Genomic DNA, 18,746 nt, shown 5'->3' on the forward strand with positions numbered 1-18,746 from the left:
TATAACGTCTACCTCGTTGCCTACCTGCTTCCCGATTGGTTTTTATAAGCTTTTAATTCGAGGCTCTCGATCTATCGATACGCGCCGCGTTTTGTTTATTATGCGCTCTCGTCGCTGATCTCGGGGAAATTGATTAACAAAAATCCATTCCGCCGTTAATTAATCCCATAACTCATCAAAGTCGCTTTTTTCATTTACTTTTTACACGATATATATCTCGCGCGCATCGAATATTATTACACATCACAGAAGTAGTCAGGTGTTTGAAAAAAAGCTAATCTCGCGGTTACGCGGCACGACGTAACACCGTACGCATACCGTACTGTGAAAAAAGGTCCATCAAAAAGGCGAAATTCTAATCAAGAACCAGTCGAGCTCCATCGCGAAATAAAAACACGGAAAAACATAAGACGCGAAGGAATCCCAATAAGCGCAGAAATAGCATTCCGCGAGAAAATCGAGGAGAGGATAGGCGCGCGCCAGAGAGAGAGAGAGAGAGAGATAGAGAGAGAGAGAGAGCAAGTGTGCAACGAGACGCTTTCGCGAAGGATTATATATAATTAGTTCCAGACGAAGATCCGCGGCTAATTAGAGCGACTTATATGTGCTGTGTTATAGATTTAAGTATGCTTGGCGGTAGCCAGAGCGTAATATATACGCACGTTGGTCTGCCACGCGTGCATGTGTATGTGTGTGTCCGGCTTAGAAACAATGCGAAGGAGAACCGGTGCAGGAACACAAAGCTGCACACCGCGCGCGAGAGTCGTATCCAAACTCTCGACGTGTCTGTAGTCACGCGTTCGATATGCACTGTATTACATACTTCTTTTCTAATACAAGGTGTATCTATATAGAAAGCACTTGCCCCAGAGGGTCGTTGCGCTAACTCAGCGTGCGGCAATAGCGCGCGGCAAGAAATAACTCTGTGTGTGTCTGTGTGTAAATGTATACATAAAGGACTGCAACGACGCCGACGAAAACGCATAGAAATCGTCTGTCTCTATCTGGGTTGTCATCGACAAATCCTATCGTACGTATGCAGCTATATATGCGCCGCGCACCCGCTCATAATATAATACCGAAGCGATCGCGCTAATTATCGCGACTCTGTAACGAGCTCACCTCAACGCGCACACATGCACACGACTGCAGCAGCAGCAGTTGCAGCAACAAAGAGAGCGAGAAAGACTTAGAGAGCGTATAGCCTCGGGTTTTCGCAACAGCATCCAGTCGCGCGGGAGTGAGCAGCAGCAGCAGCGAACGGCCTTGCATTTTGCAAGCAGCAGCAGCCGGTATTATATATAGCCGAGCTGCGAGAGAGCCAGACTCCGTGTGTATACTCCGTGCATGTGTGTGTGGGTGTCTGCGGGAAAAGCGCCTTTTACCAGCAGCAGCAACAGCCTACGTGCAGACGAGACTGGAGGGCGTAGACGACGACGACTACTACGGCCAGGTGCCCGTATTAAAAGCGGGAAAATCTGTCTGCTGCTGCGATTTACCTACGCAAATGGATTTCTTCCTTCTCCCTACTGTGCGTGTTATGCGTATAGACACTCTCATTTTTTTGCGAGGCTGAACCTGTGCGCGCGCGCCGGTGACTTCGTTAATTGATCGAGCGAGAGAGATCTTTCTCTCTCACGAGTATGGCTTTCGCAAACGCGGAAGTGTGCGCGGAGCTGCTTTACGAGAGACAATATACGGTGGGAGAGGGAGAGAGAAATCTCGTCGCGCATAATTTATGCAAATTGGATCTATAAAATCTTTATTGAATGTATCGTGTCATCGAATCGTTAATAAATTCAGCTGCTGTTATTACGTTGTGCATATAGGTGTCTCGTCCCTCTGTCTCTCTCTCTCTCTCTGTATGTGTGTTATATCGACTATCGACTTACATCATAATGCGGGGGGCCCAGCCCGATGTGTACAATATATTATACTGTATACTATATACATGTGGGCATTAACACAATGATTCAACGCAGCACCAGCTGCTCTCTTATACGCCGAAATCCAAATTGGCACGGCGCTTAAGTAGCGTCTAGACGCGCAGGAAATAATCTCATGTAAATTGAGTGCGTTTATGACCGTTCCGATTAATTACAGTGGAAGAGGAAACAGATATTTCTCTATATGTGCCCCCCGTAATGAGTTGTATACCTCGCTTGAATTACCGTTTAGTTTTTTCGCTCGCTCTTTTTTATTTTGATTATACTCCCCGGCTTCTTATATATATCTGGTCGATGCTCTTGCGCGGACTCATCAGTCATCGCTTTTATCAGCATCATCATACCGTCATCATTGCGCACGAACGTCATCCCGTAGCTATAAAAAAAAAGAAATACCCACAAAGCCATCGCACAACTCGCCGCCTTCAATCCACGCAATTTTGTTTTTCTTACATCTAAACCATACGTTAAGTTTTGAGTTGCTCGTCCCTACCCTCGTCCTTTTATTTCTGTTCCAGACCTCGGCACAGCAGCAACACCCGCTTCTTCGATCTTTCGTTTCTCTCCCGAAAGATGCCAAGCTCCGTCCCATCAGCATCACGACGATGCCCATCACCATCATCAGCAGTAGCGAAGACTTGGCAGAAGCCTCAGCAGCGGCCACTCGACTCCTCGTCGACCGCCGACAACGTTGTGCACCGGTGAACCTCGTCCTTTGAGAGCGACAAAGTGAGAGAGCAGTTTCTCCCCCTCTCGAAAAAGCGGCGAGACAGAAAGGAGCGTCAGCCAGCGCGTCGTCGCGTGTCCTTTGAGCCTTTACCCCCCACGGGAATCGAGGCCAGTAGCGCAGTATCCGCGAGCGGCCGAGAGCGAGAGAGCGAGAGAGAGAGAGAGAGAGAGAGAGAGAGAGAGAGAGAGAGAGAGAGAGAGAAGAAGAAGATGTTGGGCGTGAGCCAGCCGGGCAATCCACCCTCGAGCCTGCGGCACTCGGCGAGCTTCTCCTGCCTGCAGCGCGGCTCCGGCGACGCGAGCCACCGAGCCCGTACCTCGACCCTGCCCCAGCAGCCCAGTCTCCAGCTGAACATGCACCAGTACAGCGGAATGTCGTCCCTGCAGAGCCACCGCCAGCCGACGGCGTCCCAGCAGATGCCCAAGACCAGCTCGTCGGCGAGGGACTCGGGCATGGCCACTACCGATCTCTCCTACATGGACAACAGCAACGACTATGGCTTCGTGCGCTCGAGGCCCAGGCTGCGCAGCACCAACGCCATTCTGCTCAGAGGCAACTCCGGCGAGGAGGACCTCATGTCCAAGTCCACCTCGTCTTACCTGCCCTCGTCCTCGAGGACCGATCGCGAGAGCGCGCTGAGCGATCGGGAGATCGGCATGGCCTCGAGCTACCGAGACGTCGGCCACTACCACCACCACCACGGCTCCGACCTGGTGGACAAGTCCTCGGCGAGGCAGCAGCAGCAGGACTCGAAGAACCCGCTCAGGGGCGCCCTCATCCTCTTCACCGCCTCGACGTCCTCCTGGTGGAAGAGCAAGCAGCGCGAGGAGCTGGCCAACGCGCCGGCCTCCGAGCGCAAGTGGACGAATGGCGGTAGCGGCATGCAGGGCTCCGGTGCTATGGTGACCTCGCCCACCCACGAGCGTAGGTGGCCTGGAAGCACCGCCAACGGCAGCAACGGCAGCCTGGTGTCGCCGATCAAGGACAACAGCAAGTGGTACGTAAAGTCCAGCGTGCTGACACCGGATCGTCTGAGCAGCAGCGATCGCAAGTGGAGCACCCCGGCCTCCTCCACGTCGTCCTCGTCCAACAACAACAACAACAACAACAACAATAACAACAACCAGGACCGCAAGTGGAGGTCCCTGGGAGCTCTGCTGAGGACACCTGTGGGTGCCGGTGGCTCCAGCATCCCCAACGGCAACAACGGCTCCAGCCAGTCCAGGTCCAGCCAGACATCGATCTACCACAACGCCAGCATGTCCATGATCGAGGACTGCGAGCGAATCCCTGAGTCGTCCCTCGTCGGCAGCTCGTCCACCCTGGACAACGGCTACTACCGCCGCGGTACCACCGGAGGAAGCAGTTCGCAACCAGCCTCCACGTCCAGGCTCATGTCCTCCAAATCCAATGGGGACTACTCGCTGAGCAACGGCGGCAGGTCGAAGGTCGGCCGCCGGCTGTTCCAGCAGCAGGAGGACGCCGACGAGGAGGCGGCCAAGGACCAGGACGTCGCCAGGTCGGCGCGAGCCCAGAGCTTCTACCTGCTCGACGACTTCCTGCGGCCGCAGCCCCAGAACAACGGCAGCAGCGCTGCGGCGGCTAACGGCGGCAGCACCGGCTCGAAGAACTCGATCGACCTCTACCTGTCCTCGCCGTATGCCCGAGCCACGGCGAACGAGCGAACCGGTTCCGGCGGACAGCTCGCCACGAGCACGCTGTCCTCGACAGCCGGTGCCGGAAGTGTCGTCAACGGCAATCGAAGCATGGTAACGAACATCACGCCTCCGAGGAGGCACAACTCGAGCTCGGACAGTCTGGAGGTGGCGACGAGCCCACTGCCCCCACCGGTACCACCGCCACCCCCGCAGATCAGCAGCACCAGAGACAGAGAGAAGACCGAGAGGGAGTGGGCTGAGAGTCAGCGAGAGAAGGACCTGTGCAGGTGCAGGATGTGCTGGACCGCAATTCAGCAGAGATCTCTGCACGAGGAGGTTAGTTTTTCATTCTTCATTTCACACATTTTATTTTTTCGGTGGAGGGCAGCGAATCATTCTCTCCATCCGCGGAGAGAAGAGCAGACGGAATGTTCTGACGGCAAATTGCCGATGAATCACTCTTACTTATTCAAATTGCGCGCGCGAGCCTATACGCCTACGAGTCGAAAATGCAAATAAAACCACGGCTGAATTAATTTTATCGACTGTTAACATCCACGTCTCGCTACCGTATTCACCGCACTTATTTCGAATTCCTGCCAGGCCGCATTACATAGGATACATCTATACCCGCATAATATAAGGTAAGTCGTATATAATAACGAATCTCCCACGAAAATCAATCGAGCCGCCCGATAGACATACAACCGCCTCATTAACGTCCCCATTCCGACAGGGAAAAATATTTATGCACACAAACGGAAACTGCCAGTAAAAGAGTAGCGAAGCACACGCGGCTCTAATAATAAAACGGTTTTAGTGCAGACGGAAAGCATATAACCGCGCGCGACAAATATAGCTGCGCCGCACTGTGTGTGTTTCTTTGAAGGCATTACAAGATCCCAAAAAGTTTGAATTAAAAAGTATTGATGCACAGGGAGGGGGGTATACCCTCCCTATTTTTAGGCTCGAGCTAAAATCGTCCATTAAAAGGAGCGACGTATGCGCGGCCGTGGAGGAGGCGCGCGTGTATATATTTCCATCCGTTCCGACACAGAAATGAGCAGAGGGAATCGATTCGCTCGTCGTCGTCGCTCGGGAACCCACGTGCATTTTTAAATAACCCTCTCTACGCAAGAGCTGCGCCGCGTGCTTTTTTCGCCCGTCGTCGTCGAGTCGCGATCGTAAAAATACAAGCTGCTGCGAGTTTTATACAACGGTTAGTCACGAAATTAATGCCTCGTTGATTTATCGAATTACTTCGGCGGCGATAAGGATCGGGCATAATTGAAAGACTTTTCGGGGAAAGCTCTCTCCGATGGGACGGGAACGATAGGGAAGAGCGCCGCGGCGTGTGATTTTTCAGTCGTCACTCCGTTTGACACACGACGACTCATCCTCCTCAACGACCAGCAGCAGCATCAGTGTAGAGAGGGAGAGGAAAAGGAGAAGCTCGTATTAGTATTCAGTGTACGCCTCCGCTGCGCCGCGCGGTTGTGTATACGGAGCGACAATGAAAGTGCACGCTCTGATATTCCAGAGGAGAGAGACGAGGGTATATTAACGGACGCGACAGGTACGAGGCGGGGCGCGTTGACAAAGAAATAGCTCTTTTTCTCAGGACGTCAAGCCTGTATCTAATGGGACGATCTTTTTGTGTAAGCTTTTTCGTATACGGCTGTCTACCTTTTGACCGCGCGCGCTGCTACATGTCTATCGGTCCATACGGGGTTATATTATACACTGGTTTGATACTCTCGTATGAAGTGTCTGCGATGGGTTATAATATGGAGTGGATAGTAACGGTGGATATGAGTTACGTATACGCGCTTTGGATCGACAACTTCTTTCAGAGCGTCCGATTGAAAAATGATCGGTGCGAGGCTCGATGACGATGATCGGACGCTTTTTCTCCGGGAGATGACAGCGAAGCGCGCTCGTTTGTTATACTTACATTACACGCGTCGTTGCGTCACTTTGTATATTAATAATCGATTCTCTACATTAGAGCCCATATCAATTACTTACTCTCCATTAATTACGAATTTCACTCCGCAAGAGAGATGACGAGTCCAGCTCTCGTATAACGATGAGCTAATTGTACGAAAATAACGATCGATCATGCTTGCTCTCGCGAAAATAAAGAATATACGCGCTTTTTCGCGCGTCCCACATATTTGGCCCTGTTAGATCATAAGAAAGTAAATATTGACCCAGTTATTATAATTGAATTCACTCGATGACGCAAGCCCCGCCGAGAGAGGTCCTCTCCTAATGAAATCGCAAGTGTATACGAGAGTAGAGTAGCCCGGCTCCCACGGAATTCAGACTCGTCAACGGCGCGCGTCGAGTGATCGATGCGGCGAGTAGGAGTTTCGGCGGCTAATCGGTCGGGCGTCCTCTGCGATGATCTTCGTGAACCGCCGCTGCATATATGTATATAATACGAGAGAGAGAGAGAGAGCGAGAGAGAGAGAGAGAGAGAGAGGGAGAGAGAGAGAGAGGATTGTGCTGAGAGCATGGTATATATATAGGTACACCACGCCTACGATTGTGTCCCGCCCGAGAGGACTTATCTCATGGAAAATATCGATTTCTGCAGCCGAATGACTTGTTTACGGCTCCTCGAAATATGGCGTTAATTTATCGGCCGCTCTCGGTTCGGGCGGTAAGCGGCGGGGCTTTGTTTCCGATGGATCGGCCTGCAGCAGCCGGTTCTCTCTCTCTCTCTCTCTCTCACTCTCCGATTTCTGATGTAACGAGACGGGAAGTAATTTGCCGTATCGACAAATTCGAAGAGTGTTCGCGGCCGGTTGTTGTTTATGGGAACTTGTTTATTGGTATCAAGTGTTCGCACCGCGGCTGTATGCGCACGTAATGGAATAGTTGTACCTACGATTTAATTTACTGCACTCTCGATTTATTATCAGCAGTGAATATTTTGATATGATATTCTCGCGTTGTCGGGTATATAGTAAGACGTAACGGAGATATAGTCGGGTATAATAACGTGCTTCCGTCGCTCTCGACTACGTGATACGGAATAATTCGCGCATAATTGATAAAAGCCCCGGCGGAAGAAAAAGAAAGAGGACGACGAGAGCGAGAGCGCAGAAGAGGAAATATGACAAAAGCGACGAGAGAGAGAGAGAGAGAGAGAGAGAGAGAGAGAGAGAGAAAGGGCTGGGGCGCACGTTCGTGGCACGACTTACCGCATTGCCGTATATCGATTGTAATTTAGCGTTTGCGTATGCACTTGCGAATAGAAATTACTGCGTGACGCGATTCCTATGCATACGTATATCTATATGTCTGCTCTGGAACGAAAGTTTTCCCAACGGAGGGCTTTTTTGCGGATAGAGGGAAAGAGGTGGTTAGGCAACTTTTTGTACGCGATTCACCTTGAAATTGCGCGCGCGCGCGCAGAGAAACTTTCGGGTGGCCCTTGTTTCTCGGCGGAAAAGTTTGACTGGGTTCGGCTGGATATGAAATTCGGGGATTGCCGCGGTGTCAGAGTTGCAGGTGAGATGCGCTCGATTGGCTCGGAAGGCGGTAGAGGCGGTTTGAGTTGGCGAAATTTTGAGATAGTAAAATTTTAGTAGTGTTAATATAAAGGAAAAATGTATTAATTTCGAGGAACGCAATAAATTGGCAGCATGTTTTAAGTATAATTGTGGATAGTTGGAAAAACTGCGGGTTGGCTCTCGGTATCTCTTAATTGACGATTCAGTTTAACTGCCCAATTTATAATTAGCCTGATTTCGTTCCTATATTTAGACACAATCGAGTGTGCTCCGATGAGCATTTCACAAAGCTTTCATTCATAATTTCACGATTTGCAATACACAAGTTGTAGAAAGCGTTTCAATGTTATCATTAAAATGCTCCCGATCATCCCACCGCTCATTAATAATGCATCGAGCTATCAGTTCGAACATATGATCATAAACATATACATTCATAACAATTTCGATCCTCCTCATAATCACGAGTTACAAAGTCAAAAGCAATTACGCTCCACAATCAACGGCAGCAATTACGAAACGTCCGTCTCTAAAACACAACTCTTCTTCTTCTTCTTCGCCCCAAAAAAAATTCATCAACAAACTAGCTGCTCACCGGAAGTAACACACCGGCTCGGTAAATAAACGTTCTTTCCATATAGCCCAAGGAAAACACCGTACACACACGCGCGCATACCTACGCACACACCATCACCGCAACAGCAGCAGCACTGCAAACACGCTATCCGTCGTAGTTTTCTCGCGCGCGTCTCTCCTCTACATTTATAGTCGTCAGCAGCGGCAGCAGCAACGCCTCGCTGCCGCTTCTTACACACTGTATACAACAACTATACTACTCTCCTCGCGGTCTCTCTTTTGAAAGGGCCCAGTTCCGATCTAATTCCAACGGCGCGCCGCCGCGCGGAAGATTAACTCTTTCCTTTGTGCCGTTTTCTCATGGCTGCTGCGTTATTAGGCTCAACTTGCTGCAACTCTACTATACACACATAACGCGATCTCGCATATTCGTGCAGAAAATTCAAAACGGCTAGTCGTCCGTGACACAGTGTGGCGTAGAATGGAAACATCCAAATATTATTCCTCCCGAATGCCTCTCGTCCTCGCGATTTAAATTTAGCGCCTCGCGCGTGTTTTAATCGTAAATATCTCTCTCTCCGTCGATAACAATCGCGGAAATCGCGGGCTTCTCCAAACAGTCCTTCTCGCACCAGCGCCAGCCTAAAAATAAGATCGAAGCTTGCAGCCGAGAAAAGACTAGATAAAAATTCAAATCCAATCAGCGAAGCGACTAAGGGGATTACACGGCGAGGAAATACATTGTCCGCGCATCGCCGGCCGTGAAGTGCGCGAGCGAGCGAGCGAGCGATTACTCCGCAGTGAAGTAGCCTAAGCTGCGAAACCGCAAAGTCGCGCCGCGCGACGCCTCGGATTATATGTCTGCTGTATACACTCGACTTCGCGGACAGTTGCAGACGACGACGACGATGCTGCCTTGGGCGGTGGACGTGTCCGGCCGCTGCTGCTGTTCTTCTTGTGCTTTCCTTTTCGCGCTCGCTCGCCGGAGTGTACACTCCGACGACTGCATAGTGGATAAACACCGGAGGAAGAGAGAGAGAGAAATGTCGTGCACGCGTTGCGAGATGCCTCCTTAACGGGTGTGAGATTCTTCGGGGTCTTGGAGTTTTTGCTTCGAGCTTAATCTCTCGGTGTATTGTACGCGAGAGAAAAAGACCGTGATTACATGTGACGCAAGTATAATGAAACGTTGGCCGCAGCGCGAGTGTGTTTTAACGCATCGAATCTTCGGAGAGAAAAAACTTTCATCGCGGAGTATACAGCACTCCACGCAACAGTGGATCCGTTCATCGCTCGTACCGCACTACGACGACGGCATCGAGGCTCCATCTACTTCCAACGCCGTCGGGTAAGGCAGATTCCTGTACAGGTCGATGCCTGGAGATACCTACCTGACCAGCTTTCACCATCGCAGAAGCAACCTACACGTGGCTTCGTCGAAAGCCTCCGAGATGACACCACCGCTGCTTGTATGCAGATGTAGATCCTCGAGGAGAGAAAAATTTGATACACACCGTCTTTATGCCTTTTTGGGGTGTACATGAAACGCCGCCGGGTTTTGATATACGACCCCCGCGTCGTCTTATTGCTGCGCCGGGGCTGTACCTCCGTTCGAAGGAAAATTTATGCCCGATGCGAGGAGGGGAAGACACGAGGGGCATAAATTTTAATTAGAGGCTCAACGATCCGCGTAAATTGTTGCCAGCGCGCGGAGAGACTTTTTGTCGCGATCGTTGTTGTGAAAAACCGTCGACTTCCTCGGCCGACGAAACGTAGGTATATGTGTAACTTTTTGAATATCAACGACCGACAAAAAAAACACAGCCAATTTTAATCCGAACGAAAAGCAAACGGAAACCTGAAACGGCCTCCCGGAGAGAGAAAGAGCAGCCGACTCCTTTCTTAGGCTCGTCGCCCGCGTGATAAAGTGCCGTGAGAGATTACGCGCCCGCGTGCGCGAGTCCCGCATCGTTCGTCTCTCTCTCTCTCTCTCTCTCTCTCTCTCTCGTCCGCCTGTATAGATGAAACGAACGCCGAAGTGCGTGCTTCCTCTTGTTTTTTCTTCTGTGCTTTTCGATCTCACGGCGTTGTATACCCCCGCACGAAAAAGTGTCTATTCTAAATACCCTCGCGGCGTATAAGTACCCACGCACAAACACACCGCGAAGTTAATGGAATCAGATAATACGCCCGGGGCTATTAACGAGATATTGTTTTTCCATCGAAGCGTGTCTGGGCAAAAATTGAATTTCCGCTCTCGGCGAGCGCTAAAAATACACGCGCATATACGAGCGATTTATTCAGAAGTACATCGGCAGGATCTACCGCGAAATTCAGACTGTATGACACACGCGTTCGAAAAATTATGCAAATTTATATCGGTCGAGCCCGGCGACTTCGTACCGGGAATTCTGCTCGCACTTGTTACGCGTACACTCTCGTCCTTTTTTCCTCCTCTCGGTAAACAGCAGGTAGACTATACGTAAATTCCCCGGCTGTCCGTCGTCGCGCTGGTTTACGACACTTCACACGCTCGACTAAGCTCTTCTATCTGCGCCGTGCGCTTATGATCATTTGGATTTATTCAGCGAGTTGCGCTCGCGCTATATAGCTGCGCCCGTGAATTTCGTCACCGGCTAGAGAGAGCGTATAAGAGACTGAGCGAAATTTCGAGCTGCACCAGCTGTGCAAGGCTCTCTCTATGTGGGTTACGCCGTTGCGCAACAGATATTCTGCAGCAGCAGCAGCCAGAGCTCCTTTGTGCGGAGAGAGATCCTGCAGCAGCGGTTTCCCTGTTAGGCTCACTCTCGCTCCGCGTGTTTATAAATGAGAGGCGTTTAGCCCGTGAATAGCTACAGAGCCAAGGGATTCTGTGTGTATTTACGCTTATTGTCTCCGGCGTGACGACGACGAGTCTGAATCAACGTGCCTCTGAGGTTTCCCATTGTGTGTACCGAGAATTATCCTCACCAGTATGAATTTTCGCGACGGCCGAGAAGAAAAAAGAAGAATTTCCCGAAAGCGAGAGTCTGGGTCAAACAATCGCACGATTAAAAGCTTGGCAGGCTCGAATCGATTCCGCAACGAGGCGCACACGCGTCCCTCTAATAATACACCCTCTCTGAGTGGTGCGCACGCGGCAAAAAAACAAGCCCGTCGCGCCGCGCGAATCGGGGCGAAGGACACGCTTATCTCGGGGTTGTTGGAAGCCTGAAGCTTGATGAGGGCCGCCAAGAGAATCTTAATTCCGACATCGACGAGGAGAGGAAAAGTGGAAAACGTGCCGGCGCTGGAAATGAGAGAGCAGGAAGGCTCGAGTACCCTCGCGTGGGAAGCGGTACAGCCTGCATATGTGAGGAGTTTCGGCTCTCTCTCTCTCTCTCTCTCTCTCTCTCTCTCTCTCTCTCTCTCTCTCTCTGGCTAGACACGTCGACCGAAAGTAATATAAAAGCGAGGAGTCTGCCGACGTTTTTCTCCTTTTTCCATCGTCAGATTTTTGCGAATTTACGTAATTGTTTCTTTTCGGTTATACGCCGCACGCGGATAGTGTGCGCCTCTCTGTTTACCCGAACGAGGGCGGAGAGGAGAGATATTTATCGGCGCCGGTGTAAATAAATCATTCGCCGAGAAAGATTAATGGATTGTCTGACTCGGCTCAACTTTTTTTTTTATTTTATCGCCCGACACACTCCGGGATATACGCACACATTATTCCCGGCAAACCCGAATTACGCGCGGCCTAATTGCACATCGGCCCGACGCACGAGAAAAGAATGGATTGCGCGCGTGTATAATACAATAACCGATCGATCAGAGAGAGAGAGAGAGAGAGAGAGAGAGAGAGAGAGAGAGAGAGAGAGAATCCTCGGTGAGAAATTCATGGGAAAATCTGTTCGTTATCGCGAGATTACATCCTCCTTCGAGATACATAAATAATTCACAAGCGCGCGAAATCCAACTCATTACCGCGAGCTCTAGCCTCGTGTGTCGCATTAAAGCCGTACAACCGTACGTCTCTCGCTGGCATACAGAGGCCTTGGTCCGCCCACGCGAACAATAAAGATGATTGGCCAAAGAGGAAATTCGTGTAGCGTATAAAAGAGCGCTGCGGCGCACACAGAGAGCTAGCGCAGCGTGTACATAATAACGCATAAACAAGGGAAAAACGGCCGAACGCGCGCTCACACACACGAGTGTGAGTCTCCAGCAACCCACAGTGTACATGTACGTACATACAGCGGGGGTGATCCATACACGACGCGACCTCTCTCTCTCGCTCAGCATCCCTCTCTCTCTCTCTCTCTCTCTCTCTCTCGGCGGCGCGCAGGACCTGCGCGCGTGCGAATTTCCCGCCGTGCGCTCGCATATTGATCCCGAGCTGCCGCCGTCGCGACGGGATTCGCGCTTCAGCCCCCCGGTCCAGCAAAAGTCCCTAGACCAGCAGCAGCGAGGGAGAGAGAGATAGAGCGGCAGCGCCGCCGCCGACTACACCCTCTTTTTCGTTAATCCGACTCTACGCGCAGTCTCGAGAGAAAGCATCAAGCGCGAGGGGATGCTGCTCTTCTAACGCAGTCGCGCGGCTCTGTTGTTGTCGACGACGGGGGACACCGCCTTGCAGCTCTCTGCAAGCCATATTATCGTTCAGATTCTCGCTTCTGCGATTCGCGCGAGTGTTAATCAGTGCCGACGAGTGAAGGATCTTCTCGAAGGAATTGACGCTGCGGAGGTGTACTTCTACTACACATCGACGAGTGCGTAAGTCGAGGAGCTGCGCGCGTCCTGTGTGTCCTCTCTATCTCACTCTCATTCTGTGTACGCGGATTTGTAAAAGGGGCTGCTGGCGATAAGTCGAGCGCGTCTGCACGCTGCTCGACGCTCTTGAGAGATGTATCATCAGACGTTATGCGAGTTTCGTATCTGTGTCAGCGTATACGTTAGGCGCTCTCCCTCACTCTCTGTGGGTGTCGTCGCGACGCTTTACGAGCAGCGGATGTGCATTCGAAAACGATATCGGCGCGTCGTTACGTATACACACAGTGTACGCGTGTACGCGCGTGTGATTAGAGACGCGGAAAGTTCGGGCTATTATTGTCGAGAGTATGTTCACCTGGTGACAAAGAGCCTGGCTGTTGCCAGCAGAGCGAGCTGTCGGAGACACTGTACGATGGCTGCCGTGTGTATGTGTATTCACCGCATATCCGCGAGTCTTACCCCCCGTGCGCGAAAATCGGAATGTCGTGAACTCGATTTGATAAGACCGTAGCGGTGCACTACGTTAACGATCTATACTTGGGGGTTATAATGTACACAGACAAGTGACGGCTATCTAAATTGGTCCGAATCTAGGTCCCGCATTGATTCGTATTACTTACGTTTCCTCGAAACAAAAGTCCAACACTTTATGCACTGTCGCGCAGCTCTCTTGTAATATAGCTGCACGGACAGAACCAGCTGCTACACACACACGCGCGCGCGCGCGCGCGCGCGAGTCGTTAACAGTAAATTCGCCGCGCGAGAGAGAACGTGTATGCGTCAACGTTTCATTAAAGCCGATGCCTTATCTGCCAATAATATCTCTTACTTGTGTGTGTGTATAGCCCCATAACTTAGGCCTCTCTTGCGTATACGAACAAAAAAAAAGAACAAAGGCGATATTAGATTGGCCTGAATATTCGCGAAAAGCGAGCGACCGAGTGCAGCAGCTTGCCATCTCAAGAATTCCGTTTGACCAGCCCCGCGTCATTGTGCGCTCCTCGCTGGCTTTTTCATTTTCGCGCTTAAGCTCATAAAAGCGAAAGAGCGAATTAAACCGGAACACACCGCGGCGCTCTTTAGTCGGGTCTGAAAAAAGCGCGCGCGAGCGCTTGATTAATGACCGAACGATTGATTGATTGGTTCGGAGCTGCTGCTTAGGCCGGTGATTTTTTTCAGCAGCAAGCTTGCGAAGTGATTTTTTCCCCTCTCTACCGTTATGCGTACCGAGAAATTTAGAACCTCGAGTCTCGTTAATGATGGATTGAAGCGTCGTTGCTCGCGCGATCGATCATCGTTAAAAAGCATCGTACTGCACTGTTTCATGCTTCTGTACATCCTTTTGTATACATATCAATTCCCGATGAAAAACAATTACACACTTTGCATCTCGGCGATGTATTATAAAGCAGCTCTCGATTTTTCACGAGCCGCGCGTCGACGAGCGAATCCATAAAGAAAAAGAAGCGTCGTATCTCTCGCAAGGGATCTTTCTCTCTGTCTCATACTCTTATACGCAGCCGAGGTATAATTTTATTAGCCATCCGAGAGCACTTTGTCAGCATTGAAATAGCTCTCTTTCTCTCTCTCTCTCTCTCTCTCTCTCTCTCTCTGCCGCTCTTTATACCGGCCGATGAATCAAACGTCGTTGCTGCAGCAGCGCGGCTCCGTTAAGGGCAGGCCGTGTGGGCGACTCGTCGCCGGGTGGAATAAATAATTTCAAGGTGCATCGGCATCTCCCGAGAGAGAGAGAGAGAGAGAGAGAGAGAGAGAGAGAGAGAGAGAGAGAGAGAGCGGGGACCGGAATCTTATAAGCTTGCTTGTGTGTGCGTGTATCTTCTCCAGAATTCTCGGAATTTCCTCTCGTCACTCGCGCTTCCTCCTCTCGTTCTTTATATTCCCCGTTCTTCTTCTGACGAATTTCTGCGGCCTCTCTCCTCTTCGGTCGTTAATAACCGGCTCCCTCTTCTTCTGTATCTCCGTGTTTATGTACAAGCTCGTTCTCGGAATCAACAGCGGGCTTTGTGTCCAGTCGCTTTTTTCTCCTTCCGTTATTGTTATGCTAATTGGGTGAAATTCGGCGGGGTATGTATTACAGCTTCTCTGGCCTAGCTCTAACCGATTCTAATTGCGCTCGCAGCTTTCTCGGATGCGCGCAGCCGCGGATTCCATACTTATAATTGGACCGCAGTGAAATCGAGCGCACTTAACGAGACGATTAGTTCGCTCGTGGCGACGATTCTTTTTTTTCGGGAAGCTTATATACCCGGTGGGCGATTCCGCGAAAATCCGGATTTTCGACTTTCACCCGAAGCGTCTTCCTCTTCTCGGATATTACGCACACACATACCACGCCGATAAACCCACTTCTCTCCGAGGTGCGTGCAATTTTACGGTTATTCGAGTTCGGCCCGTTAAATTCGCGAATCGGACGCGAGGTGTCGGGAGGCATTCGCGGAAGCATAAACCTCGAGAGATACAATGCTCTTTATGGCTTCTGAATCCGGATTCTCATAAGTACAAGCCTCTCCGCATATCGAATCGCGAATTTCGGGTTAATTGACGCGGAGCGACTTTTAAGATAATCAGCGCCGAAGAAAGTACAAGCGTATAGCCGCACGTGTGCGTGCGACTTATTTTTATACCCACACGCATCCGATGTGCGCTTCTCTCTCACTCTGTGAGGATCTCCCGCAGAGGTCGCGCAAAAAGCCGTCGCCTCGTGGCTCTCCTTTTTCCGAGCGAAAATAGCCCGCCTCTCTCGTTTTCGATGGTAGAGAGAGAGAGAGAGAGAGAGAGAGAGAGAGAGAGAGAGAGAGAGAGAGAGAGAATAAAGGAGAAAATCCCGTGTCCGCGCACACAAGGAAATATAATACAACTCGCTATACGCGGGGAACATAAATATCCGTATAGGTGGACAGGTCGCGTTGTGCGCTCGTAAAGCAGAGAGCGCTCGCGAAAAAAAACGAATTAACTGCCTAATACATCGATAAATTCCGAGTAGCGAATTTGCATTCGGGTAACCGGAGCCTTGTACCGTAAATAATACCCATGAAGAAAAGAAACCATTTAATCGATGAACTCTTAGCTCTGACAAAAGTTCCTTTTTGGCAACCGCTCGCGCTCCGCCGGAGCAGATTGAAAACAAGAGAAAACACACCTCTATATACGCGCTTGCACTCGAGGAGGGACGCTCTCGGGTTGTAGGCAACAGTGTATATAGTGGAGAGCTCGGGGGCAACAATGGACTAATTTCGAAGGTCCTTAATTGCACTTGGCGCTAGCTGCTGATGCTCTTTGTGCCCAAGCTCGGTGTGTGTATGTACCGCGATCGCTTCCAATAATAAAAGCTTTTACTTACTTGTATATACCTGTGTATGAATGGCGGAACGGTAACGAAGCACGCGATATAGCTACACACACATGCGACTGTTGTAATCTAGAGGAAAGCGCGGCCAGTGCACTCGAGGGACGACGGCGACGACGACGGTAGCGACTAACGAGGGGAAATCGAAAGAAAGGATCGCTTAATAATCAGCGGCACGAGAGCTCGCGTTCGGTCGTTTCGCTGCTGCAGCCGGACAGTAGTACGTTTATGTGCACATGCGGGCGACTGGTCTATGTGCATGTGTGTGTATAGCGCAATGACGGTTATTAGCCTCGATTTAAACTCGAGTAGTGCGGAACGTTTATGCCGATGACATTTTCTCTTATTTCTCTTTCGAGCGAACTGCATACACAGGGGGCTTGGCATGTGTGTCACTGCTGCTGCTGCTGCTGAACGGACTTGTTTTCTGGTTGTACACGACACGCGAGAAACTAATGAAAGTGACAGCGAGAAAAATGCGTAATCGCCGCCGTTTCACGCTGTTTACACGCGAACAAAAAGTCTGCAGCAGCGCTCGTTTGTAAAAAATCTCGTCCGAGCTGGTTGAGCTTATTTTCCGCCGTAATATCATCTGATTCCGAAAGCGCGACCATTTATCTACGCGTTTTTTAGGTACGCGTATCCGCGCGTGCGACAATTCATATCCGCGCTAATGCCGACTAACGGCTCTTTCGCGACCTCGTACCCGCGTTTAGTTGAAAAAGTTTCGAGCATATCGCCGCATAATTAAATAATCGATGCACCAGTGCACAGATTGAGAGGGAGGGTTAGGGAGGACCGTTGTGTATCCGCCCCGAAAGTTCCGACAATGAAGTTCTAATTATACGCGCACGCGTGGCCATTCGTTAATCTGTAATACACTCTCTGATGAGGCCTTGTCACCTCTTTCGAGCGCACGTGCGCTTTTGAGAGAGAGGGACCCTGATGTGGGCCAAACGCGCCTCTCCTCGACACCTCACCGTTGCCCAAAAAACGACGAATTTCAGAACCCGACGATAGAGACAGGAAAAACTATACTACGCAGTGAGTGAACAGCCTTTAACCCCGAGGAGAATCCAGAGAAAAAAGAAACTGATCGACCGGCACAGCAGTGCTCTTGAGACATGGACGCTCTCGAGCTACAAGCCGCCCTGGTGAAGCTGGATCCAGCGACGACGGTCACCCCGATCGGCTCGAACGTCAACCTCCAGCAGATCAACTTCAACGCCAACGTGGACGAGACCGACCTGACGCTGCAAAACGCTCACAACAATGCTCAGCAGCAGCAGGTGACAGGCTCGAACAACAGCGTCGGCAGGAAAACTAGCGGAAATCAAAACAACCCCGCGAATCAGCCGCTCAAGTGTAGCATTGCCGAGGTCAGGTGACGTCAGCCTTGCATCGGCGTCAACATGATCTACCACACGTATCCGCCTCACAGGGCCGACAAGCATCACAGCAAGCATCTGGCCAAAGAGAAGCGCTATCATCACTTCCATCACCACCATCATCACACCCTGCATCACAAGAATCGAGCGGTAAGTTGGAATAATCGCCTTTGACGCTGTGTGTAGAGCGCTCAATTTATATTCTCGTGTATACATGTAATTGTTAATGCAAATTCATACTCTCTGGCAACGTTTCATCTCGCCTGATTATACGAAGGCAGAAGAGCTGCGCAGTCTTTGAATCAGAATTTCAAGACGTCGAACGTAATTAACCCCTCTCTCGTGTGTGCATATAGCTACAACGCGACAACGAGCTCTCCTATTTTTAGAAAGGAGCCGCGCGCGACAAAGAACTAGCTGTGCGCAGCGCGGAGCGTTCTGGAATAAGATAATGTAAAGAGTTGTCCCGAAGTACCACGAGCTGCTTATGAATATACACTATATACGTATACAGGGACGTTGAGTAACTGTCGATGTGTGTACACGCACACTTATCACAAGCGTGTACGTAGAGCTTTGAGTAGAGTGCAGCAGCCCCTGACTCATTATACACGAGCCGCGAGCCACTTGTCCACTTCAACGTCACTTACAGATGGCTTGGCTCGTATATAGAAATATACGCGCGGGGACGACTAGTGCGCTAATTACTAATATAAGACCTACATACGACCCGCGCGAGCGCAATTTCCCAAAGCCCGGATGAGTTATGAGACGCCGTTTTTCTCTTCTGCTCTGCTGCAGCAGT

General features: G+C 50.7%; 1 protein-coding gene across 1 annotated transcript in view; it reads left to right on the forward strand.

The window, feature by feature from the left end:
* Nucleotides 1-18,746, forward strand: part of LOC100121588 (probable serine/threonine-protein kinase dyrk2) — a 95,840-nt gene that overhangs the window by 29,189 nt on the left and 47,905 nt on the right. Inside the window, exon 2 of the mRNA XM_008219519.4 lies at nt 2,465-4,670. Coding sequence (XP_008217741.1) covers nt 2,886-4,670 — 1,785 coding nt within the window. The 5' untranslated portion in view covers nt 2,465-2,885. The remainder of the gene's footprint in view (nt 1-2,464; nt 4,671-18,746) is intronic.

Source organism: Nasonia vitripennis, chromosome 2, assembly GCF_009193385.2.
Source record: "Nasonia vitripennis strain AsymCx chromosome 2, Nvit_psr_1.1, whole genome shotgun sequence".
In the NCBI taxonomy this organism is placed as follows: Eukaryota; Metazoa; Arthropoda; class Insecta; order Hymenoptera; family Pteromalidae; genus Nasonia; species Nasonia vitripennis.